General features: G+C 43.8%; 1 protein-coding gene and 1 long non-coding RNA gene across 2 annotated transcripts; both read left to right on the plus strand.

Annotated features, from left to right (window-relative positions):
- Window positions 1–2,084: 2,084 nt before the first annotated feature.
- On the plus strand, window positions 2,085–2,880 carry LOC115376757 (uncharacterized). The gene is made up of 3 exons (XR_003929850.1): window positions 2,085–2,150; window positions 2,473–2,715; window positions 2,853–2,880. It is a non-coding gene; the product is annotated as an uncharacterized LOC115376757 (long non-coding RNA).
- A 3,075-nt stretch (window positions 2,881–5,955) lies between these two features.
- LOC115376953 (leukocyte immunoglobulin-like receptor subfamily A member 2) lies at window positions 5,956–27,231 on the plus strand. Its single transcript, XM_030076806.1, has 8 exons — window positions 5,956–6,008; window positions 6,654–6,695; window positions 7,623–7,892; window positions 21,961–22,203; window positions 22,342–22,647; window positions 26,043–26,285; window positions 26,393–26,506; window positions 27,128–27,231. Exons 1-8 carry the CDS (start codon window positions 5,981–5,983, stop codon window positions 27,229–27,231), a joined length of 1,350 nt encoding a protein of 449 aa, XP_029932666.1. The 5' UTR covers window positions 5,956–5,980.

Raw genomic sequence — 27,231 nt, forward strand, 5'->3', positions numbered from 1 at the left:
AGATTTGGCTTCTTTTAGCTTCAAGAGACTGTTGAACTCGTTTTTTGAGGCCTAATGAACACATTGAATACATTTCCTATGTTGAAAGTTTTCCCAGTGTGCTGTGCAGCACCACCAATATCCACAAAGTACACGGAAAACCTTTAACCCTATGAAGCCTGAACTATGAAGAAATTGGCAGAAAATACCAATTTTCTGAAACTGAACCCTTTATTTAGTCCCATAACAAAATCCCAAAAATAAATAAATAATAATAATTAAAAAAAATATATTAAAAATATGTTATTACACAATATTTCTGCTGTATGATATGTGATATGTACTTAAAGTGCCAATGGTCCAGGGTGAACAGGGGACGTGTCCAAAGGTATACAACAGTATTTTGGTCAAATATTGATTAAACTGAAAACGGAATTGATAACGTGTATCAGACAGTATATGATACCATATGATATCATATATGATAGCATATATGATGGCTTTATAGGGTTAATACAGAAGAAACTTTACGACAGTTTTTGAATTTGCTAACGATCTATTTCCTGTCATCTTTAACTCTTCCTTCCTCCTCCTCCTGTCGGTGTTGAAGCGCTCTGTGTGATGCAGTGCTGCAGACGCACCGAGGCTACAGGTGAGTCAACTTGTCTATCTGTCTGACTGTCTGTCTGTCTGTCTGTCTGTCTGTCTGTCTGTCTCTCTGTCTGTCTGTCTGACTATAGCTTTAGGCTCTGATGGTGCACCAGTCACTTTATTTCAGGACGGGGCATGTTGCCAAAATCAAAAATAAAAGAAAACTTGTGCACTTAAAGAGAAGTCAGATGGTGGCGCTGTAACCTCTGAACACATTTCTCCTTCCGTCTGTCTCAGTGATCCTCACACTGCCGAAGGTCGAGGAAGATCCACCACTAATGAACTTCTCCTTAAACCTCAAACCTCAAACCTCAAACCTCTGCTTTGTTCTTTTTTAATTCCAAGTCTACTTTTTGTGTCTGTTCATCTCCTGTCAGTCTGTTCAAATTGTTATGTGTTTGGCAGCTTATGTAGCATTATTGTTTAAAACAAATTTCCCGTAAGGGACAATCAAGTTTATCCTGATCATGAAGTCATGTATTTCAGATCCACATGATCCACTGTGGAACTCTGACAGCTTAAGAGCTGTTGGGAGGTTTATTTTTTCACTTTGACAGAGCCAGGCTAACGACTCCCATAGACTTCAAGTCTTTATGCTAAGCTAACAGGAAATGCTACCCATAGGAACTGAACTACTGGACATCCAGAGGTGGAAATCATGTCGAGCATCTGGTCTCAGTCTGATGAAGTTGGGACTTTTGCCCAAAATGTTGAAGAATTTTTTTTTTATGTTGTGATGAATAAAATGTGATATTTTAACTTCAAATATTAATTGAATGACGGATGGAGCTGATGAACTTTTTGGTATGAAAGAAATGTTTGCCCAGATTAGAAAAGCTTTTGGGGAAGTCGGGAATTTTGCCCAAAATGTTGAAGAATTTTTTTAATGTTGTGATGATTAAAATGTGAAATTTTATGCCCACCCCACTCCACCCCATAAAAAACAGATGGTGTGATGTGATTGTGTTTCATAAACTGTATTCATCTGTTTCTTCAATATTAATTGAATGACAGACGGAGCTGATGAACTTTTCAGTATGACAGGAATGTTTGACCAGATTAGAAAAGCTTTTGAAAAAAATGCATGTCAGAACTTTTAAAGCTTATTTTTTAATGAAAAATGTGCCGTTTTTTTTTTTTTTTTTTTATTAACAAAAGTGTTGCAGTTTGTTCTGAGGAGTCCCTGTTTATCCCACCTCATGATGTCTCTCTCTCCCTCTCTCTCTCTCTCTGTTCTCCAGTCTCTCTGATCGTCCGTCCAGACAGACAGCAGTTCTTTGCTCCAGAAGAGGGTTTCTCTCTGAGCTGTGAGGAGGAGGAGGAGAGTTCTTCAGGATGGAAGGTGAAGAGGAGGACAGGAGCTCAGCCTGAGGAGTGTGGTGTTGGAGGTGTTGGAGGCTTTGGGAGACTTGCTGGTTCCTCCTGCGAGATGTCAAACATCTACCCATCAGACGGTGGAGATTACTGGTGTGAGAGTTCAGACGGAGCGAGAAGCAACGAGGTCCACATCACTGTAACTGGTACAGAAGCTCAGTGGTTTTCAAAGTGGGGTCCAGGTGTGTCTTGTCACCTGTTAGTCTCCAGTGTGTTTCCGTCTGGTTTCCAGTTCAGTTCTGTGTCAGTTTGCTGTCTGTGTTCCTTGGTGTTGCAGTGTTACGGTCCCTGTGTTTCCAGTCTGCCAGTTACATCAGTCTGACAATAAACTTGTTGTTTTGTTTTTGCATCAGTTCCTGTGCCTGCCCATTTGCCCCTATGACTGCATCAGACATGACATCACCAATCATTAGTGGTTTTCTGTAATCAAAATTTCTCTTTGTGTCTCCTTGTTCCTGTGTTGTTCAGGTGGTCAGGTGATCCTGGATATTCCTGCACGTCCTGTGATGGAGGGAAGTGATGTCACTCTGTTCTGTAGAACCAGGGATGGTTCCAGTGAACCAGCTGTTTTCTACAGAAACAAAACCTTCATTACAGCTGCACCTGAAACAGGTTTCACCATCAGTCCAGTCCAACAGTCTGATGAAGGTTTCTACAGGTGTGATGTTGGATATGTTGGACGTTCAGCAGAGAGCTGGCTGTCTGTCAGAGGTCAGGACCCTCACTTTCACTTCCTGTTCATATCACATGACAGTTATTACATTACAGATATTTTTTAAAGATATGAATTAACCTGCTAACCATCTGCATCACTTTCCTGAAGGAGTTTGTCCTGGTTTGTTTTCCAGCTCGTCCTCTTCCTCCTCCTTTACCTCCTATTGCTGCTCCTCCTCCCTCCACCTGTGAACCAACTGAAGCTACAGGTGAATCAACCTGTCTCTCTGTCTGTGTCTCTCTGTCTGTCTCACTGCCTCACCGTCTCTCTCTCTCTGTCCTCCAGTCTCTCTAATTGTCCATCCAGAGCATTTGAGAAAGAACATTTGACATCAAAACATCAAATTCAAGTCAGAGTTGACAGTTATTAGAGTCGTGTTTCAATATTTAAACAGTTTTGCTAACCATCATTGCTCCTCTCTGGGTATCTGCCCCCCACCCCACCCCCCAGCTGCTTCAGTGGTGGTGAGGGTGCTCTGCCACCTGGTGGTCTGCTGCCCGTACTGCATCTGCACTGTCCTCCTGCTGTCAATGTGCTGCAGCAGGAAAGGTAAACACACACACAAACACACACACACACATGCACGCATGCGCACACACACACACACACACACACACACACACACACACACACACACACACACACAAACACAGTTTTAAAGGCAGACTTTGCATTTCACTGTGTTGTTTATGTTTTTTTGAACATTTGACATCAAAACATCAAATTCAGGTCAGAAATTTTAAAATGTTATTTTAACTCTCTGGGTTGTCAGTGTTGGCGTGAAGCTGAGGGGTTTGGTTCTTCCTCATCCTCATCTTCATCATCAGTAAACAAAGTGTTGTGCCCTCCCTTTCCAAACAGCACAGTCTACCTTTAAATATCTGATGTTGTTTTTTATATCCGGGCCCTGATTGGACAAAATCAGCTCAAGCTGAGTCCCGTGGCTTGATGAAGGTCCACGTGACAAAGTCTGAGAACCCCAGCTCCTAGCCAAACAATGCTAATGTTAGCCACATGCTAGTTTAACATGTCCAGTCCCATTGATCACAGTGGGCCAGTTCAGGACTGTGAGGCCCGGCTGGAGCTCCAACCTCTTCAATAAGACATGAAAACTGTTGACACACTCCACACCGACCCGGGCTCACACACCACTCAATGACCTGATGTCACTTCCTGCTTTGCACGGCCAATCACAGGGAACAAAACAGCTGTCCCCATGGAAACCGCCCAGCATGACCAGGGATTGGTTGAAGAGTATGATGACATCGCCGCTGATGTCACCACCGAGCATGCCTTCTGATCTGAAGAGGCCGACAGCTCCATACACTGTGTGTGTGTGTGTGTGTGTGTGTGTGTGTGTGTGTGCGTGTGGGCTGTGCTGTGCTATGTAACCTGTCTCTGGTTGGTTGTGTCAATAAAGCTTTGATTGAATCTCACCTTGGCTTGGAAGCAGTGAATGGGACGTTGCTAATTTGGGCGGATTCAACAAAGAATCTGTAAAACAAGGTCAGAACTGGTTTGTCCATTGAAACAGTTAATTTTCCTCAGTAGGAACAGTCTTTGCTGTGCTTTGGAGTGTATGGAGTTCGAATTTTCCTCCCACTGCAATTTGTCATCGATAACTGTGCCCAGATATTTATTGGTGCTAACAATTTTTCACAGACTTATTGGCTATAACCGACTGCTGAGGAATAGGCGGATTTTTCCTGAAATCAATCAGAATGTCCTTTGCACCACTCAGCAAAATCAGTCAAAGTTACTGGGTTCATGTGGTCCCACAGTCAGAGCTGTGTGAGGTCCAACTTGTTCAAGGTGTTGGACTGTGACTCTGCTCTTTGTGGATCATGTTGTCCATCCGTCTGATGATTCCTCCACTTAGAGATGCTTGTCTGGCAGCAGTTTCACTCCCAGGTTTTCTTAAACATGCAACAGTACCGCCGCTCATGAAGAGGACTAATTTAGATCCCACAGATCCTTTTAACTTTAGACCTCTAGATCACTACTCTGCTGTAGATTTTCCTGTGTCAGCATGGCATCAATGATGTTTTTCAATCTGGTTTTAAATCACATCTTAGCACTGAATCTGCCCTTTTAATGATGTTTTGCTGACGATTATTACCAATGCTGGCCACTCTGCTGTCCTTGTTTTATTTGATCTCACTGCTTCATTTGATACAGTGGACCCTGAGATTTTTATATCCCATCTTGAGCAGGTCGTTCGTATCCATGGCAACGCTCTAAATTGATTTAAATCTTATGTGACAGACATCAGTGATCAGCATCAGAGGGGCCGACCTCTCCGTCAGCCCCTCTGACCAGCGGTGTACCACAAGGCTCCATACTGGGGCCTCTGCTGTTTTCATTATAGATGCTGCCTCTGACGTCTGTATTTAAAAAACAAAACTATCACTTCATGCAGATGATACTCAGATGTACCTGCTAACACTGACTCATCTATCAGTTGCTCAGCTGGCTGTGTGGTTGATGTTAAAACATGGCTCTCAAACATTTTCTCCACTTTAGTACTTTATCCCTCTTGCCATGCACCAATGTCTGCCAGGCAGTATCCCATCATGCCTTGTTTCTGTGGCACCCTACTGGGAACCTCATGTAAGGAATCTTGCTGTTATTGTTCTTTTAAATCAAACGTTCAGGTCAAATCAGTTTTCAAGGCCAGCTTGACAACAGAATTTTTTCAAATAAGAGTTTTAGCCAAGGTCAAACCCGCCAAATTCACCTCCACTTTTCAAGTCCCAATTAAAACCTCTTTTTGCTGGCTTTTCTGGCTTGGATACAAATTGTATTTTATCATTGTATTCACTATTAATGACTTTATTAATCTGCTCCAATGACCTGAATAGAATTTGATTTTATTGTTTTTAACCTCAGTTTCTATGGCTATATTTGTTTTTGACTTCTTTTATTTTGTTCCAGTGTCTTCATTCTTATTTGATCTTGTGCAACTTTAACTTTAATTTTAATGTCCTAATTTGTTTTGGACTTGATTTAATTTTTGCTGAATGTTTTATCTGTCTGACATCATGCAGCACTTTGGGCAGTGCTTTGCTTCATTGTGTAATGTGAGATATAAATAAACTGAGATATGACTTATGACAGATGACTTCCTCTTGAGTCAGTCAACGTAGCCAATCAGCGAGCAGGACTGCTGGCCAATGAGCAAGCCAGAGGCGGGTCATCAGACTGGCAGACTTGTGTGCCAGTTGTGCACAGCTGGTCGAGCCTGAAGCAGCAGGAAACAACATGAAGCTGACGCCGAGGCTGATACTGGGTGAGTACTGCACTGTGTGTGAGTGTGTGTGTGAGTGTGTGTGTGTGTGTGTGTGTGTGTGTGTGTGTGTGTGTGTGTGTGTGTGTGTACAGCCCTGTACTCTCATGTCCTTTGATGGGGATTGGCCTTACCTGCTATTTTTGCTAATTTGGGTCAACTGGCACAAGCTTTCAGTGAGATTCATCAGTATAAGAAAACAGACGCAAACAATTCCACGGTTTGAGACATGAATCATGATGGGGAAGTTTCCTAAGAATTTTCTAAGAGATCACCACTGATCATAACAGAGACCACAGCAGTTATTTATACACAGCTCTCTGTTCTTACTATGTATTTCTCTGACTGCGTGAATGTGGTTAGGACAGTTTGCAGATGATGTTGCTTCCTCCCCACTTTTTAGAGAATTGGCTTCTTTTAGCTTCAAGAGACTGTTGAACTCATTTGGTGAGGCCTAATGAACACGTTGAATACATTTCCTATGTTGAAAGTTTTCCCAGTGTGCACTGCAGCGCCACCAATGGGCACAAATTACACGGGAAACCTTTAACCAAAACAAACTTTATGATAATTTTTGAGTTTGCTAACGATCTATTTCCTGTCATCTTTAACTCTTCCTTCCTCCTCCTCCTTCTGTTTGAGTTGCAGTGCTCTGTGTGGTGCAGTGCTGCAGACGCACCGAGGCTACAGGTGAGTCAACCTGTCTGTCTGTCTGTCTGTCTCTCTGTCTGTCTCTCTGTCTTTCTCTCTGTCTGTCTGTCTGACTCTCTGTATGTCTGTCTGTCTGTCTGACTGTAGCTATAGGCTCTGATGGTGCACCAGTCACTTTATTTCAGGACAGGGGATCTTGCCAAAAAAAAAAAAAAAAAAAAGAAAAGAAAATTTGTGCACTTAAAGAGAAGTCAGATGGTGGCGCTGTAACCTCTGAACACATTTCTCCTTCCGTCTGTCTCAGTGATCCTCACACTGCCGAAGGTCGAGGAAGATCCACCACTAACGAACTTCTCAAACCTCAAACCTCTGCTTTGGTTTTTTAAATTCCAAGTCGTGTATTTCAGATCCACATGATCCACTGTGAAACTCAGACAGCTTCAGAGCTGCTGGGAGGTTCATTTTTTCACTTTGATAGAGCCAGGCTAATGACTCCCATAGACTTCAAGTCTTTATGCTAAGCTAACAGGAAATGCTAACCATAGAAACTGAACCAGTGCATGTCCAGAGAAAACATGGTGTCCAACATCTGGTCTCAGTCTGGGGAAGTGGGGAAATTTACCGAAAATGTTGAAGAATTTTTTTAATATTGTGATGAATCAAATGTGATATTTTAACTCCAAAAAAAAAAAAAAGATTGTGTGATGTGATTGTTTTTCGGGAACTGTATTTATCTGGTTCTTCAATATTAATTAAATAACGCATGGAGCTGATGATCTTTTCAGTATGAAAGGAATGTTTGACCAGATTAGAAAAATTTTGGACAAAAATGCATGTTGGAAGTTTTAAAGCTTATTTCTTAATGAAAAATTTGTTTGTTTTTTAAACAAAAGTGTTGCAGTTTGTTCTGGGGAGTCTCTGTTTATCCCACCTCATGATGTCTCTATCTCTCTCTGTGTCCTTCAGTCTCTCTGATCGTCCGTCCAGACAGACAGCAGTTCTTTATTACCATAGACTCTTTCTCTCTGAGCTGTGAGGAGGAGGAGGAGAATTCTTCAGGATGGAAGGTGAAGAGGAGGACAAAAGCTCAGACTGAGGAGTGTGGTGTTGGAGGCTTTGGGAGACTTAATGGTTCCTCCTGCGAGATGGAAAGAAACGACATGGAAGACAGTGGAGATTACTGGTGTGAGAGTTCAGACGGAGCGAGAAGCAACGAGGTCCACATCACTGTAACTGGTACAGTAGCTCAATGGTTTTCAAAGTGAGGTCCAGGGACCCTCAGAGGCCCTTGAAGGGCTTCCAGGACTCCTCAACAAAATGAGGAATAATTTAATCTCACAATGGCTGTGTTTTTGCAGGAGAGCTTCCAATCACCTTGGTTGTAAGTTTGTTTTAGAAATATGACGATCCTCACCTTGTCGCACAGCATTGTGGGATTTCCTTTGCTGTGTAGGAGCCACTGGATGATTCCATGAAACTTTTTTCCAAATAAAGGAACCAAATGAGGAGGTTCCTCTGCTGAAATGAGGCATTCCTCAGCAGCCATATTTCCTAACTTTAACTAATTACTGCCACAAGGCTCCATTCTTGCTGAGCCTCATTGTTCACCACTACAGCGGTGCAGAGTGATCACGTACGCCGATGACGTTGTTTTGTATGTTGACTCACGTCATGGCCAATAAGATTCAGTTGTATGATCATTGTACAGTCAAAACACATCAAACATGATGTCGTATCCGATTTTATTAGTTTTTTAAATCGTGTTTTTGGACGGTGATCGTTCCTGCTGTTCCCAGTCTTTTCCTCGTGTTTTGGTGGAGTTTCCTTTGCACTGCTGTGTCATTATTTCCGTTGGTGTTTTCACCTGTGTCTTATTTCCCTTGTGACTCCTCCACACAAGCGCCCTGTGTCTTAGTCTCATTTTCCCAGCCGAGCTCCACACCTGCCCTGATTTTTACATTTGATCCCTGATTGGTCTGTTCCCTCCGTAGTTTCTCTCAGCCAGTCCTCTGTGTTCTCCAGTCTTGTGCTGCAGCCCCTTCCCCAGGTGTGTCTTGTCACCTGTTAGTCTCCAGTGTGTTTCAGTCTGGTTTCCAGTTCAGTTCTTTGTCAGTTTGCTGTCTGTGTTCCTTGGTGTTGCAGTGTTACAGTCCCTGTCTTTCTAGTCTGCCAGTTACATCAGTCTGACAATAAACTTGTTGTTTTGTTTTTGCATCACTTCCTGTGCCTGCCCATTTGCCCCTGTGACTGCATCACACATGACATCACAATTAGTCTTTTTTTAATCAAAATTTCTCTTTGTGTTTCCTTGTTCCTGTGTCATTCAGGTCGTCCTGTGATCCTGGATATTCCTGCACGTCCTGTGATGGAGGGAAATGATGTCACTCTGTACTGTAAAAACTGGCATTTTTCCAGCAAACCAGCTGATTTCTACAGAAACGACACCTTCATTACCACTGCACCTGAAACAGGTTTCACCATCAGTCCAGTCCAACAGTCTGATGAAGGTTTCTACAAGTGTCGTGTCAATTTTTCTTCAGCAGAGAGCTGGCTGTCTGTCAGAGGTCAGGACCCTCACTTTCACTTCCTGTTCATATCACATGACAGTTGTTAGAGTCATGCTTCAATATTTCAACAGTTTTTCTAACCATCATTGCTCCTCTCTGGGTAGCTGCCCCCCCTCCATCTGCTCCCCTGTTTTCTGTGGGGAGGCTGCTCTGCCACCTGGTGGTCTGCTGCCCGTACTGCATCTGCACCGTCCTCCTGCTGTCAATGTGCTGCAGCAGGAAAGGTACACACACACACACACACACACACACACACCATTTTAAAGGCAGACTTTTCATTTCACTGTATTGTTTATGTTTTTGTGAACATCAAATTCAAATCAGAATTTTTAAAATGTTATATTAACTCTCTGGGTTATCAGTGTTTCGTTAGTTTAGTTCATTGGCTTATTTGACAGGGGCCATGTACAGAACAGATCATGGACCAGAGTTATCTACATTGCTAATTTTCATCTTTGGTTCCTGGGCAGGGTGCTAAAATTATTTACATAAAAACATTACACAACAACAAATAGACATTACTGACACTTCCACTTCCAGTAGGGCAACATTAGTAATACATTCAACAATGACAACACCACATTAAGAACAAAGAGCATAGTCCTTGTTGAGTTCAGTTAAAACAAGATCAGTGATTGCATGACTGATTCTCCTTCAAAAAGGCCTTTAGAGATCATTTAAAACTGTTGAGGTTTACAGAGTCTCTGACACTTTTGATTTTTTTTTCAAAATATGGTTTCTTAAAGTTAAGTTGGATTCAATAATAATGCCTAAGTATTTAAAATTGTCAACAATTTTTATAACCTCTCCCTTAACAAGTATGTCTGGTTGGTGCTGATTATAATTTCTCATGTTAGAGAAAAACATACCTACTGTTTTATTGACATTAAGGGTAAGAAAGCTATTAGTTAACCAATCAGACACTTTATCTAGAAGAGCAATAAGTTTTGATGGAGCCTGCTCTCTGCTTTTTGCATGTGTGTAGATGACTGTGTCATCTGCATACATTTGGATATTGAGCTCTGGGCAGATCAATGGTAAATCATTAATATATAAACTAAACAACAGTGGTCCTAAAATTGACCCCTGTGGCACTCCAATGGTGCTATTAACTAGGGGAGAGGATACCTCAGCAACTCTAGTACACTGCTTCTTTGAGCCTGAGTAGGATTCTATCTATGCCAAGGCTTTGGATGAAAAATTTAACTTTGACAGCTAAGATAACAAAACATTATGGATGACTGTGTCAAAGGCATTTTTAAAATCAACGAAGACAGCACCAATGTTCACACACTCCACACCGACCTGGGCTCACACACCACTCAATGACCTGATGTCACTTCCTGCTTTGCACGGCCAATCACAGGGAACAAAACAGCTGTCCCCATGGAAACCGCCCAGCGTGACCAGGGATTGGATGAAGAGTATGATGACGTCGCCGCTGATGTCACCACCGAGCATGCCTTCTGATGTGAAGAGGCCGACAACTCCATACGCTGCGTGTGTGTGTGTGTGTGTGTGTGTGTGTGTGCTGTGCTATGTAACCTGTCTCTGGTTGGTTGTGCCAATAAAGCTTTGATTGAATCTCACCTTGGCTTGGAAGCAGTGAATGGGACGTTGCTAATTTGGGATTTTCGGTTAATTCAGTGAATTCAGTGAAGCCGATTAGCTGCTTTGGAAAACATCAAGTTATGTGAAGTAAAGTCACATCACATTATGATAGATTATGGTACATTACCTTATGATACGTTACATTATATTACATTATGTTACATTACCTTATGATACGTTACATTATGTTACATTATGTTACATTACCTTAGGATATGTTACATTATGTTACATTATGTTACATTACCTTAGGATATGTTACATTATGTTACATTTAAGTTGTAATTTATTTGGAGAAGACAAACCCCCAGGTGGAGCAGGACAGAGGAGAGCCCTTTATGTCAGATTACAAGCAAACAAACCGTCTTAAGGCCAAAGAAAACACACAAGCAGTTTATTTATGTTGTGTCTATTTTGGTATTGTTTGATTAGATTTACATATGCAGCAGCTGGGCAACACGTGGTCATTAAATTTTAAATTGTGTCGGTTCCGTAAAACAAAAAGCATCTCGTTCCATCAGCCTGAGTTTGTCTTTTTGTCTGCAAATAAGCCAGACATGATAGGACCTGCTGCTGGACACTGGGAACATGGGGAACATAAGGAACATGGGGAACATGGATAACATGAGGAAGATGGATAACATGGGGAACATGAGGAAGATGAGGAACATGGTGAAGATGGGGAAAATGAGGAATATGGGGAAGATGGGGAAGATGAAGAACATGGGGAACATGGGGAACATGAGGAAGATGGGGAACATGAAGAACATGGAGAACATGGGGAACATGGGGAACATGGGGAAGATGGGGAACATGGGAAACATGAGGAAGATGGGGAACATGAGGAAGATGGGGAACATGAAGAACATGGAGAACATGGGGAACATGGGGAAGATGGGGAACATGGGGAACATGAGGAAGATGGGGAAGATGAAGAACATGGTGAACATGAAGAACATGGGGAAGATGGGGAACATGAGGAAGATGGGGAACATAAAGAACATGGGGAAGATGGGGAACATGGGGAACATGAGGAAGATGGGGAACATGAAGAACATGAGGAAGATGGGGAACATGAAGAACATGAGGAAGATGGGGAAAATGGGGAAGATGGGGAACATGGAGAACATGGGGAACATGGGGAACATGGGAAACATGAGGAAGATGGGGAAAATGAGTAAGATGGGGAACATGAAGAACATGGGGAAGATGGGGAAGATGGGGAACATGAAGAACATGAGGAAGATGGGGAACATGAAGAACATGAGGAAGATGGGGAACATGAAGAACATGGGGAACATGGGGAACATGAGGAAGATGGGGAAGATGGGGAAGATGGGGAACATGAAGAACATTGGAAACATGAGGAACATGAGGAAAATAGGGAGCGTGGGGAATATGAGGAACATGAGTAGCATAAGGAACATGGGGAACATGAGGGAGATGGGGAACATGAGGTAACATGAGTAAAATGGGGAACAGGAGGAAGATGTGGAACATGAGAAACATGGGGAATATGAGGAACGTGAGGAACTTGGGGAACATGAGGAAGATGGGGAACATGAAGAACATGAGGAGCATAAGGAAGATGAGTTCTGTTTGGATGTTTATGTAAAGCAAATATTTTAATCCCTTTGGTTCCTCAGGATTCTGTGGGGAACCTGAGCTCATTATTTTACATTTACACTGTGAAGAACCTCAAAGTGAATCAGTGCAGATCTGGATGCAGCATTTTTCTGTAGGCTGGTGGACTGGATGTGCATCTGTGTTGGCAGGGAGCATCGGTGAGGTTCCTCTGAGTGGACACTAGAGGGAGAAAGAGAGCTGGAGAGAGAGAGAGAGAGAGAGAGAGAGAGAGAGAGAGTGTGAGTGAGATTTTCAGTCTCAAATGAGTTGATTCTCATTCTCACCCCCACACACTTTTACTCTCATGTTTAGACATTTTAACTCACACATTCAGTTTTACATATTTACACACACTCTTTCATACATTTTACTCTCATATTCATATAGTTAATGCACACATTCATATATTTTGCTCTCATGTATAGTCAGTGTATCCATTTAATATTAAAAATAATATATGTAGAGACGGAGATGGGGTCCTCAAGCTGCCCCTCACCAGTCTCACGGAGGAGTTCAAGTGTGCAAAAACACGACTCCAAAAGACCCTGAACGAACCCAAAGACTCGGTGGAGAGGAAGAACACACCAATCTTGACAACCAGGAGCAAATGGAGACCAGCAACAGCAGTGGAGGAGGCAACACCAGCAAGGAAGAGGAGGCCTTGGACTTACACCTAGCCACCCAGCTTGGGCTAAGGCCTCTGCCCCACAACGGAGAAAGATGGTGGTGGAGGAGGTACGCCGTCAGGAGGAGGTCACGAGGTCGGCCAAGGCGGTGTCCCTTTGCAAACAGGAACAGTGGACATGATGGGAAGGTGTGGAGAGGAGGAAGTTCAGCTGGAAGGACGTATGGGCAATGGAAGCAAGGTGCCTCAGCTTTTCCATCAGAGCTACCTACGATGTCCTTCCGACACCAACCAATCTCCAGCAGTGGGTTGGTGAAGACCCGGGGTGTGCCCTTTGTGCTGTGCCAGCTTCCCTCAGGCACATTCTCTTACGGTGCAAAACCAGCCTTGCCCAAGGGTGGTACACTTGGCGTCACAACCAAGTGTTAAAGACCCTTGCTTCCTCACTGGAGAACAAGCGCACTACCATCAATTCCCAACCACTGCCAGTTTGCAATCCCCCATGGACAACTGTGTTTGTCCGTGAGGGGGCTAAAGTAAGCAGGAGCAGCTTCACACCATTGGAGAGAGGCCAGCTGTGCTTAGCTCACGACTGGAAACTGCTGGGGACGTTGGACGGCAGCTTGTGTTCCCACCAAAGATTTCTATCACTAGTTTAAGACCTGACTTAGTGCTCTGGTCCCCTTTGTTAAAGAAGGTTTACATCATTGGGCTCACCGTACCCTGGGAAGAGGCAGTGGATGAGGCAAATTAGCGGAAACATCTGCGCTTTGCTGAACTAGCTGCTGAAGCTCAACATCGTGGCTGGACCACAGAAATCTGCCCAGTGGAAGTCGGGTGCAGAGGTGTTGTGGCAACATCTACCACCAAACTCTTGGGGCACCTGGGATTCAGGGGCCAGAGCCAGCACTCAGCCATCAAAGCTGCATCGGAAAGAAGCAGCCAACGGCTCTGGCTGAAAAGGAAGGATCCCTGCTGGGCTCCAAAAGGACAAGCCTAAAAGGCAAATTTTTTCTTGTTAATTGGGCATGGGATGCAAGCTCAGGTTTGATCACCCTGTGGCTGGCCACCTTTGGTGAGGGTGTATTGTGTTTTTAAAGGCCCAAACACTCTATGATCCAAAGGAACACTACTGAAGATACATCCCAAAATTTCCAATACAATCCTAGTTCATGTTTACCGTTCACCGATGAACTTTGCATGTGCTTGCACAAAGGATGTTAAGATCTTGTCCCGTGTTTTGGAATCTGGAAGGGTGCAAGGGAGTAATTTTGTCTAGAGCGCCACCATAGGTAAAGCCAGCACTGCATCCAGAAGAGCCTTTGTGAGCTCAGACTCTGATGTTGGACCAGAGGGCCCGGCTCCCAGTCTCCGTTCTAGTTGATCCAAAGGTGTTGGATGGGGTTGAGGTCGGGGCTCTGTGCGGGCCGCTCAACTTCTTCCACCCCAAACTCAGCCGGCCACGCCTTTATGGAGCTGCTCTGTGCACTGGGGCTCAGTCATGCTGGGACAGGAAAGGGCCTTCCTTCCCCAAACTGGTCCCACAGAGCTGGAAGCAGAGAATTGTCCAAAATGTGTCGGTGAGCTGAAGCGTTCAGATTTCCCTTCAGTGGAGCTGAGGGGCCGAGGCCGAGCCCAGAAACACCAGCCCACAGCGTGACCCCTCCTCCAGCAAACTGCACAGTCGGCACAATGCACTCAGGCAGGGAACGTTCTCCTGGAGGCGGGGAACGTTCTCCTGGAGGCAGGGAACGTTCTCGTGGAGGCAGGGAACGTTCTCCTGGAGGCGGGGAACGTTCTCCTGGCGTTCCCCAAACCCAGACTCGGCCATCAGACTATGAGCCTCAGCACTCGGCGACCCCGCTCTGTAACTTTACGTGGTGCCGCCCCCTGGTGGCTGAGTCGCTGTGGTTCCTAAACGCTTCCACTTTGCAATAATCCCACTTCCAGCTGATGGTGGAATATCTAGGAGGGAAGAAACTTGATTTGAAAATTGATCTTGCGCCATTTTGATTTCAATGTCCTGATTTGTTTTGCCTTTTGTTTTATTTTTCTGACATTGTACAGCACTTTGGGCAGTGCTTTGCTGCGACATAAATAAACTGACTTCCTCTTTCGTCATTCAAAGCAGCCAATCAGCAAGCAGGACTGCTGGCCAGTGAGCAAGCCGGAGGCGGCTCATCAGACTGGCAGACTTGTGTGCCAGTTGTGCACAGCTGGTCGAGCCTGAAGCAGCAGGAAACAACATGAAGCTGACGCCCAGCCTGATACTGGGTGAGTACTGCACTGTGTGTGTGTGTGTGTGTGTGTGTGTTTGCTAATTAGGGTCAACTGGCACAAGCTTTCAGTGAGATTCATCAGTTCAAGAAAATAGTCGCAAACAATTCCACAGTTTGAGACGATGTCATGAATCCAACGTAGAATTTTCTTAGATTTTCCTAGGAGTTTTCTTAGAGATCATCACTGATCATAACAGAGACTTGAACAGTTATTCACACACAGATCTCTGTGCTTCCTGTGTATTTCTCTGACTGTGTGAATGTGGTTAACACTGTTTGCAGATGACGTCGCTTCCTCCCCACCTTTCAGAGAAGTGGCTTCTTTTAGCTTCAAGAGACTGTTGAACTCATTTCGTGAGGCCTAATGAACACGTTTTATACATTTCCTGTGTTGAAAGCTTTCCAGTGGTGTGTGGATACAGACTTCTGAAAGCCCAGGACTGACATAATGCTTTGTACATATGTAAAATAGTTCAAAGTTCAAATTGTTCATTTAAAATTGTTTGTTCATGTCATTTCAGAATTCCTATGTTCTTATAAAATTGAAAATTCCAAATTGTTTTTTTTTTTTTCTTTTTTCCCTTTTATCTGCTGCTATTTTAACTCTCCCCGGACGTCTGGCCGAGGAGGAGGGATTGCGACTGTTTTTAAGAGTGATTTTAAATGTAAACACATATCGCTGTCATCCTCCTTCACCAGCTTCGAACTGAGTTTGTTCGAGCTGGGGCATTCCCATACGGTGTTGTGTGCTGTGATCTATCGGCCTCCCAAATATAACAAAGACTTCCTGACAAATTTTTCTATGTTCCTGGCTGATATTATGCCCAGATATGATCGGGTCCTTATTGTTGGAGATTGTAATATTCATGTGTGTTGCCCTGAAAACCCGTTGGCGAAAGACTTTTTAAACATCACTGACTCTTTTAATCTTGTGCAGTCTGTACTTGGGCCTACACATGAGCGTGGCCACACACTTGACCTTGTTTTATCCTATGGTCTGCCAGTTTTTAATTTGGAGGTCTGTGACGCCTTTTTCTCCGATCATATGCCTGTACTTTTTGAAGCTGCTGTTTGCTGTCCCACTGTTAGAGGCCACTCACACTGGCAAGTTTGATCCGCGCCCAAGCACGTTTGCCCCTAAAATCCGGATTCTTTGACCAGTGTGATCGCTCCGTATCGTGCTTGAATACAGTACACTTCCCCCGCTCTGGCACGGTTGGAGGAGGTGTGCTTCTGCACGGTACGGGCGCGTACATGAGCACATGCACGGTCACACACGCAGTGCGCGGATGTAAATCATGCAACTTTCCTCCTGCCTCTGCAAAATTGTTTTATGTGCGCAGCGCGATTACCGGCGAATGGCCGCGTTGCGCAATCAATAATCAACCATGTTGTCTGTGTGGCTGTCCGTTGTGCTGCTGCAACCGCGTATAAACAAAAGTCGGTTTATAATGAAAGTCCAGCAGTCTGTGTGCGGAGATCCGGCAGACCTGGTGCTGGCCGGCACCGCGTCGGCACTGGCCGCGGCACTGGCCGCGGCACCGCACGGTGTGCGGCCACCCGGTCACCCGGTCTGCCGGATCTGACAGGTGCCGCTCCGGCTGTCAGTTGGACCTTTCTGAAGAAGGAGGAAGTTACCTCCGAAACTGTCAAGGTAAATAAACATCCCATGTCTGATTAAAAGGACCAAAAAAGTTTTTTAGTTAAAAGGAAGACATGATGAATGTATTTGAACTACATTGATTTCGTGCTTGGGCGCGTTTGGGGAAAAGGCAATGTGAGTGCAGGCCAGCCGGGGACTGGGGAGGGGGGTATTTTGGCTTTAGCACGATACGGGCTCAAACTTGCCAATGTGAGTGGGCCCTTAAACCTCGCGCTGCTGCGCGCAAATGTCGAGTTATTAACCCTTCCACTGCTACCCACTTCTCGACTGTTTTCAGCCAGAACTGCGTCATCCCTGACTCTGTATGTGAGGATACAGAGGCTATCAACTCGTGGTTTCTCGACACCTGCCAGACTTCCATAAACATTGCAGCTCCATTTAAGACCAGGCAGCAAAAAACTAAAACTAAACCGGAGCCCTGGCTCAATGAAACAACCCGTGCTGCCAGGCAGGAGTGTCGCAGAGCAGAGCGCAAGTGGAAAAAGGACAAATTGCAAGTGTCTTTCCAAATGTTGAGGGGCCGCTGGCGTCATTATCAATCCACTGTGAAAGAGGCTAAAAGAAAGTATTTTTCCCACATTGTTCTATTAAACTACCACAAGCCTCGTGTGTTGTTTAAAGTTATCAACTCCGCTCTGAATGCACCACAGACAGTCGGAATTGAGGCCTCTCCTGCTGTGTGTGAAAACTTTCTTAAATTCTTCATTGATAAGGTCACCTCTACCAGAGCACTTATTTCACCCCCTGTGTCTGATCCTTCAGTGTCTGTCCCCTGCCCTGCTGTTTTGGACACGTTTGAGCCTGTGACCCTGCCCTTTGTGCAGAATATTGTCGGCCAACTGAAGCCCTCAGGTTCTCCAGATGATGCTGTCCTCCCCACAGTTGGGCCATCCTTTCTCACAGTTATTAATAGCAGCCTGTCCTCTGGAGTGGTCCCTGTAAACTTTAAACATGCAGTTGTGCAACCTTTGTTAAAAAAACCTGGGCTGGATCCCACTGTTTTAGCAAATTTCAGGCCCATCTCTAAATTGCCGTTCCTTTCTAAAATTTTAGAGAAGACTGTCTATTCACAACTTATTGACTTTTTAAATGAACAGAATATTTTTGAGACTTTCCAATCCGGTTTTAAAACAATGCACAGCACAGAATCAGCACTTTTAAGAGTTTTTAATGATATCTTTTTAGCTACTGACTGGTCACTGTGTTGTCCTTGTACTGTTAGATTTGACAGCAGCATTTGATACAGTGGACCATGACATCCTGATTGCTCGGTTGGAGCAGTGGGTGGGCATCAGGGGCACAGCACTTGAATGGTTCAGGTCTTACCTGTCACATTGGACTTTCTGTGTCAGCATTGATGACGCTGTGTCCTCCACTGCTCCTCTCTCATGTGGGGTTCCACAGGGCTCTGTGCTTGGCCCTCTTTTATTTTCCCTGTATTTACTCCCACTTGGTTCCATTCTCAGGAAACATGGCATTTCTTTTCACTGTTATGCGGATGACAGTCAGATCTATGTCCCCCTTAAAAGGGCTGACTCCTTCTGTGTCAAACCATTACTTAAATGTTTACATGAACTTAAAGCGTGGATGTCATTAAATTTTTTGAATTTTAATGAAGAAAAGACAGAAGTCATGGTCTTTCGTGGCACCTCTGTGACTCCCTTAGTTGATCTGGGATCTCTGGCACAGTATCACAAGCCAATTGTGAAAAATCTGGGGGTAAAAGTGGACACAGAGCTAAATTTTGACAGCCAGATTAAAGCAGTGGTGAAGTGAAGCTTCTTCCAGTTAAGGCAGCTGGCAAAAATTAAACCTGTCCTTCAGAGTCAGCAATTTGAAACTGTAATCCATGCCTTTGTGACCACTCGGCTGGATTATTGTAATTCACTTTACATGGGGGTTAGTGGATCCTTCATTGCCCGTCTTCAACTCGTACAAAATGCTGCTGCACGTCTTTTAACTGGCACACGCAAGTATGAGCACATTTCACCTATTTTAGCTTCACTCCACTGGCTGCCTGTCCATTTTAGGAATCATTTTAAAATCCTTTTATTTGCTTTTAAAGCCCTGAATGGCCTTGCCCCACCCTACCTTTCTGAGCTGCTGATCCCCTACTCTCCGAGCCGCTCTCTTAGGTCAGCTGACCAGCTGCTCCTGACCGTGCCAAAAGTTAGGTTAAAGCTCAGAGGGGAACGAGCTTTTGCCGTAGCGGCTCCAACACTTTGGAATCAATTGCCGCTGCACATTAGGCAGGCCTCCTCACTATCTCATTTTAAAACCCTTCTTAAAACCCACTTCTTTTCTTTAGCTTTTGATGCCATGTAGGATTTATGATTTTATGATTTATGATTTTATGTATGCATGTTTTTTTTTTGCATTTTACATTATTTTATTCTATTAAAATTATAATTGTATTATTATTTTATTTTATTTTTATTTTATTATTTTATTTTAATATTTTTATATATTTTATTTATTCTATCCTATTCTGTTTTATTATTTTATTATTATTATTATCATTATTATTACTTACTTTATCTGATTTTATTTTAATTGATCTTATCTTATTTTATTGTATTATCCTACTGTGTTTTTTTACCTTTTTATTCTGCTCTTGTGTCATTTTGTGGTGTTTTATCTTGCTGTGCAGCACTTTGGAAACCTTGTGTTTGTTAAATTGTGCTATATAAATAAAGTGGATTGGATTGGATTGGATTATCTGCTATTACACAGTCAAAACACATAGAAAATACTGAATAACTGCCAGGTATTGAAAGTTGAAGTTTTATTGCAAAATTGAGCAAAACCACAATTCTGACAATTCTACAACCATAAAAAGCAAAATGAATCAAGGCGAATTTAATTGAATTTCAGGGGTAAGAGGGTTAAACAAAACAAACTTTATGACATAACGAGGTCAACCTTACAGTTTTTGAATTTGCTAATGATCTATTTCCTGTCATCTTTAACTCTTCCTTCCTCCTCCTCCTTCTGTCGGTGTTGCAGCGCTCTGTGTGGTGCAGTGCTGCAGACGCACCAAGGCTACAGGTGAGTCAACCTGTCTGTCTGTCTGTCTGTCTGTCTGTCTGTCTGTCTGCCTGTCTGACTATAGCTATAGGCTCTGGTGGTGCACCAGTCACTTTATTTCAGGACAGGGGATCTTTCCGAAAAAAAACCAAAATACTTGTGCACTTAAAGAGAAGTCAGATGGTGGCGCTGTAACCTCTGAACACATTTCTCCTTCCGTCTGTCTCAGTGATCCTCACACCGCCGAAGGTTGAGGAAGATCCACCACTAATGAACTTCTCAAACCTCAAACCTCAAACCTCAAACCTCTGCTTTGGTTTTTTAAATTCCCAGTTGTGTATTTCAGATCCACATGATCCACTGTGAAACTCAGACAGCTTCAGAGCTGCTGGGAGGTTTATTTTTTCACTTTGACGGAGCCAAGCTAACGACTCCCATAGACTTTAAGTCTTTATGCTAACAGGAAATGCTACCCATAGGAACTGAACCACTGGAAGTCCAGAGGGGAAGATGGTGTCCAACATCTGGTCTCAGTCTGGGGAAGTGGGGATTATTACCCAAAATGCTGAAGACTTCTTTTAATGTTGTTATCAAAAAAACAGGCAGTGTGATTGTGACTGTTTTTCAGAAATAGTATTTTTCTGTTTCTTCAATATTAATTGAATGACAGACCAAGCTGATGAACATTTCAGTATGAAAGGAATATTTGACCAGATTAGAAAAGCTTTTGACAAAAATGCATGTCAGAATGGTTAAAACGTATTTCTTCAATTTTTTTTTTTTTAAAAGTGTTTTGACTTTCTCTCTCTCTCTCTTTCACTCTCTCTCTCTCTGTCGTCCAGTCTCTCTGATCGTCCGTCCAGACAGACAGCAGTTCTTTTCTCCAGATGATGTTTTGTCTCTGAGCTGTGAGGAGGAGGAGAGTTCTTCAGGATGGAAGGTGAAGAGGAGGACAGGAGCTCAGCCTGAGGAGTGTGGTGTTGGAGGTGTTGGAGGCTTTGGGAGACTTGATGGTTCCTCCTGCAGGGTGTCAGGCCTCTACCCATCAGACAGTGGAGATTACTGGTGTGAGAGTTCAGACGGAGTGAGAAGCAACGAGGTCCACATCTCTGTAACTGGTACAGTAGCTCAGTGGTTTTCAAAGTGGGGTCAAGGGGCACCCAGAAGCCCTTGAAGGGCTTCCAGGGGTCCTCAATCCTAATAGTTCAATCTTAAAATAATTTAAAGTGACAGTTCAAATTCCTACACATGTGGTGGTGGTTTTGCAGTCTGTCTCTCCTTCCTTCATGTTGGAGCTGAGCTCTCCTGCTGAAGTTCTGGTTCTCACCACAGGGGGGAGCTCCTGGTCCAGACCTGCAGGAGTCACACTGACATGCAGCAGCACATACAAACTAGATGAGGGACAATCTGAACTCTCTTTGTTTCATTACAAAGTTTTTGCAACAGAAACTTGAACAGCAGGCCGGACCCCGTCCCCAGCCGTGTTCACTGTCACCACTAGGAGGCTCCAGTGTCTCAGTTCTGAAAATAAGTCAGTAAGTCAGTGAGTGATGCACCAACCCGTCCCTGCTAGTGGAGGTCCAGTGAAGACTCTGAGTGCTGATGTTTGAATGTCATCACTTCCAGAGTCACAGCACGACATCTAAACCTTTAGACACTGAACACAAACCAGAATATGGTTTCATGTCGGGGTTCCAAAGTAAAATCACTGCAAATGAGGCTCAGAGACTTAATCAAAGTCCAGAACATGAAGGAGTTTGGAAACCCCTGCAGCAGCCGACTTCCTGCAGCTGAACTGGCCTTCTGAAGCAGCTCAGATGCATCAATCAATAATCAGTCATTAATCACTGAACATTGATCATTGTAGTTGTTTCTGCTTGTGTCTCCTTGTTCGTGTGTCGTTCAGGTGGTCCTGTGATCCTGGATATTCCTGCACGTCCTGTGATGGAGGGAAGTGATGTCACTCTGTTCTGTAAAACCAGGGATGGTTCCAGCCGACCAGCTGTTTTCCTCAGAAACGACACCTCCATTACAGCTGCACCTGAAACAGGTTTCACCATCAGTCCAGTCCTACAGTCTGATGAAGGTTTCTACAGGTGTTATGTGGATCTAATTGGAGGTTCAGCAGAGAGCTGTCTGTCTGTCAGAGGTCAGGACCCTCATATTCACTTCCTGTTCATATCACATGACAGTTATTACATTACATATATTTTTTTAAAGATATGAATTAACCTACTAACCATCTGCATCACTTTCCTGAAGTAGTTTGTCCTGGTTTGTTTTCCAGCTCGTCCTCTCTCTCTCTATCGTCCAGTCTCTCTGATCGTCCGTCCAGACAGACAGCAGTTCTTTGCTCACAAAGAGTCTTTCTCTCTGAGCTGTGAGGAGGAGGAGGAGAGTTCTTCAGGATGGAAGGTGAAGAGGAGGAGAAGAACTCAGACTGAGGAGTGTGGTGTTGGAGGTGTTGGAGGCTTTGGGAGACTTAATGGTTCCTCCTGCAGGGTGTCAGACCTCTACATATCACACAGTGGAGATTACTGGTGTGAGAGTTCAGACGGAGCGAGAAGCGACGAGGTCTACATCACTGTAACTGGTACAGTAGCTCAATGGTTTTCAAAATGGGGTCCAGGGACCCTCAGAGGCCCTTGAAAGGGTTCCAGGGGTCTTCAACAAAATGAGGAATAATTTAATCTCACAATGGCTGTGTTTTTGTAGAAGAGCTTCCAATCATCTCGGTTATTAGTTTGTTTTCCAAATTTCACGGTCCTCACCTTGTTACACAGCATTGTGGGATTTCCTTTGGTGTGTAGGGGCCACTTGATGTTTCCATGAAACTTTTCTCCAAAACAAGGAACCAAATGAGGAGGTTCCTCTGCAGAAATGAGACAGTCCTCAGCAGCCATATTTCCTAACCTTAATTAATTACTGCCATGATGGCAAGGCTCCATTCTTGCTGAGCCCCATTGTTCACCACTACAGCAGTGCAGAGTGATCACGTACGCCGATGACGTTGTTTTGTATATTGACCCACGTCATGGCCAATAAGATTCAGTTGTATGATCATCATACAGTCAACACACATCAAACTTGATGTCGTACCCTGAGTTCATTAGATCCATGTGGCACAGCGTGGCTTGTAATAAACCTGAGGGTCCAGAACATGAAGGTTGATAACCCCTGCAGCAGCTGACTTCCCACAGCCGGACTGGGCCTCTGCTGCAGCTCTGATGGATCAATCATCTGTCAGGGGTCTGTTTTGTTTCCTGTTGCTCCCTGTCTTTCCCTCGTGTTTTGGTGGAGTTTCCTTTGCCCTGCTGTGTCAATATTTCCATTGGTGTTTTCACCTGTGTCTTATTACCCAGTTTGTTAGTCCCGCCTCCCATGTTTTCCTACTCACTTAGCTCCTGTGTCTGTTCCCTTGTGACTCCTCCACACCAGCGCCCTGTCTCTTAGTCTCATTTGCCCAGCCACCTCCAAGACGATCTAGCTGCAGACCTCCAGCGTGAGGTGTCTTCCGGTGCAGGCTCCCGTCTCAGGCCAACCTCCAGCGTGAGGCCAGTTGGAACCGGAAGTGCGCACAATAAACTCCAAAATAAAACCAAGTTATCGATTTTGTAAGAGGAAAACTTCGTCGCTGATTTATATTTAATTAGTAAACTTTGAGACGTGAAAGACATCAGTTTCTTAAATATATAACACTTTTGTTGTTGTCTACCTTTTATTTGTGGCATTTACCACAATTTACCACCAGTAACATCAAATATTAGTCCTCCAATGGGGTAAACTCCAGGTGCACACAAGAAATTTCAAATAAACCTTTAACCTGCTGCATCAATTTATAAACTTTTATCCTAAGAAAAACCTAACCTTTAATCTAAGAAAGTATTGTATATGTATTCAGATGCCATAGCATAAAGGCATAACAGATACCACATACTGTCAACCTGGAGTCCCTCTGAAGTTACATGAAAACATCAATCTATGCACATTTGTTCAGAGACTTAACAGTTCATGTATAACATTTATTTAAGGTAAGTGCCTTATTTTTCAAATTTCTATTGTATTAAATGTCTTCAATGATATACTGTACTCCTGAAGATCTTAAGAATATTGGCACCAATCAGATTTTCAATTATGCTTAAATATAAAATTGTCAGCATTTAGGGAAAGGAAAAGATAAAACTGCAGTCATTTTCTTGAAATGCACTAACTCACCTGTGATCGTCATGGTATAATTAAAGTAAATAAGTTAATATCTAATAACTATATATTTTTATATACAAAATGGAAATATAATACAATTAAAGCAATAAGGAAAACAGGATAAAGGGACACCAAATCACTCGGTTCTATTCAGCATACATTATACATTGTTAGCCTTAAATCGAATATCACAACCCATCCTTATTAGCCTACTCCTTCATTTCACATTCAGTGTAGGTCATGTTGTTAGCAATCTCCTCACAAAAGACCCATATCTTCAGTTTTTTTCTAATTTAAATTTGAAATGGTCCAGGACTGCTTCTGTCTCCTGGTCATGGAGATGGCAACGTTCTTTTTCATCCCAAAGCCTTCTGTACTGCCTCACAGCCTCTTCCAGTTCTTCCTCTCCCACAGTGAGGACACAGGGAAACCTTGGCCGAAAACAAGTGTTGGTTTGTTTCGTCCCACTCTGCGGCCTTTTTGCAGTGATGAAGTACCCTGGCCCCCACTTCGTCCTATGAAAAAGACAGAGAAAAAAGTGTTAAATAAAAACTTGGGGGCGGATTAATAGTTTTTGTGTTAATTTTAAGAGCAGTTTAACAGACCGGTCAAATCTGAATGGGGACACTAAAGTAACGGGCAAGAGGTGAACACGACAGGAGGGTTAATATAAACAGCTGTGGACTAATTGTGATATTAGATACTGCATGTGATGTTAACTCTGGAGAGCGAAAAGTGTCGTCTCAGTAACAAACACGCCTCAGTAACAAACACGCCTCGTAAAACGTAGGCCATTACCTCGTTTGGACAGATAACACTACACAAATACAAACATCGCAACACTCATAGGATAATCCACCCACTATTTGATTTATCAATGGCTAGATATAATGTAAGACCAGGAGCGGGGTCCGCAAAACAGCGGAGAACTGACCCGGGACTTGTAGATACTAAATGCAATTTAGCCTTCAAATCAATGAAAGTCGTGTTTTGATCAACGTTAGGCTATGTCTCAAATAAATTATTTTAAACAAATTGTCGCTACCGCCCAACCTCCGACCCTAAGTTAACACAGTTAACATATTTAATTGTAAACATGCAATAAACTATATGTAATGTATTGAGTAGTTTGAGTCTATGCCGCTAGTTCAATTGCAAACACAACTCATCTATCGTCATTTTTTGGACTTTCACTTACTGTCACAACTGTCGGTCGTACGCGAAAATATTGGAGTCTCCTTCTTCTCGGTGGTTGGCCAAAATGCCGGACTCTCTCAGGAGGTGTGAAAAAAAGTGTGTTATTTCCTGGTCTCACGCTGAAGGTTGGCCTGAGACGAGAGCCTGCACCGGAAGATGCCTCACGCTGGAGGTCTGCAGCTAGACCCCTCTCGCCACCTCTCCTGATTTTTACTTATGATCCCTGATTGGTCTGTTCCCTCTGTAGTTTCTCTCAGCCAGTCCTCTGACTTCTCCAGTCTTGTGCTGCGGCCCCTTCCCCAGGTGTGTCTTGTCACCTGTTAGTCTCCAGTGTGTTTCAGTCTGGTTTCCAGTTCAGTTTTTGTCAGTTTGTTGTCTGTGTTCCTTGGTGTTGCAGTGTTACAGTCCCTGTGTTTCTAGTCTGCCAGTTACATCAGTCTGACAATAAACTTGTTGTTTTGTTTTTGCATCAGTTCCTGTGCCTGCCCATCTGGCCCTGTGACTGCATCACACATGACATCACCAATCATTAGTCGTTTTCTTTAATCAAAATTTCTCTTTATGTCTCCTTCTTCCTGTGTTGTTCAGGTCGTCCTGTGATCCTGGATATTCCTGCAAGTCCTGTGATGGAGGGAAGTGATGTCACTCTGTTCTGTAAAACCAAGGATGGTTCCAGCCAACCAGCTGATTTCTACAGAAACAAAACCTTCATTACAGCTGCACCTGAAACAGGTTTCACCATCAGTCCAGTCCAACAGTCTGATGAAGGTTTCTACAGGTGTGGTTTTGAGCTAACTGGATTTTCAGCAGCGAGCTGGCTGTCTGTCAGAGGTCAGGACCCTCACTTTCACTTCCTGTTCACATCACATGACAGTTATTAGAGTCGTGTTTCAATATTTAAACAGTTTTTCTAACGATCATTGCTCCTCTCTGGGTAGCTGCCCCCCCCCCAGCTGCTTCAATGTTGGTGAGGCTGCTCTGCCACCTGGTGGTCTGCTGCCCGTACTGCATCTGCACTGTCCTCCTGCTGTCAATGTGCTGCAACAGGAAAGGTACACACACACACACACACACACACACACACACACACACACACACACACACACACACACACACACACACAAACTCATAATTTTAAAGGCAGACTTTGCATTTTACTGTGTTGTTTGTTTTTTTGAACATTTTACATCAAAACATCAAATTCAGGTCAGAAATTTTAAAATGTGATATTAACTCTCTGGGTTATCAGTGTTGGCGTGAAGCTGAGGGGTTTGGTTCTTCCTCATCCTCATCTTCATCATCAGTAAACAAAGTGTTGTGCCCTCCCTTTCCAAACGGCACAGTCTACCTTTAAATATCTGATGGTGTTTTTTATATCCGGGCCCTGATTGGCCAAAATCAGCTCAAGCTGAGTCCCGTGGCTTGATGAAGGTCCACATGACAAAGTCTGAGAACCCCAGCTCCTAGCCAAACAATGCTAATGTTAGCCACATGCTAGTTTAACATGTCCAGTCCCATTGATCACAATGGGCCAGTTCAGGACTGTGAGGCCCGGCTGGAGCTCCAACCTCTTCAATAAGACATGAAAACTGTTCACACACTCCACACCGACCCGGGCTCACACACCACTCAATGACCTGATGTCACTTCCTGCTTTGCACGGCCAATCACAGGGAACAAAACAGCTGTCCCCATGGAAACCGGCCAGCGTGACCAGGGATTGGATGAAGTGTATGATGATGTCGCCGCTGATGTCACCACCGAGCATGCCTTCTGA

The sequence above is a fragment of the Myripristis murdjan genome, chromosome 18, assembly GCF_902150065.1.
Source record: "Myripristis murdjan chromosome 18, fMyrMur1.1, whole genome shotgun sequence".
Classification (NCBI taxonomy): Eukaryota; Metazoa; Chordata; class Actinopteri; order Holocentriformes; family Holocentridae; genus Myripristis; species Myripristis murdjan.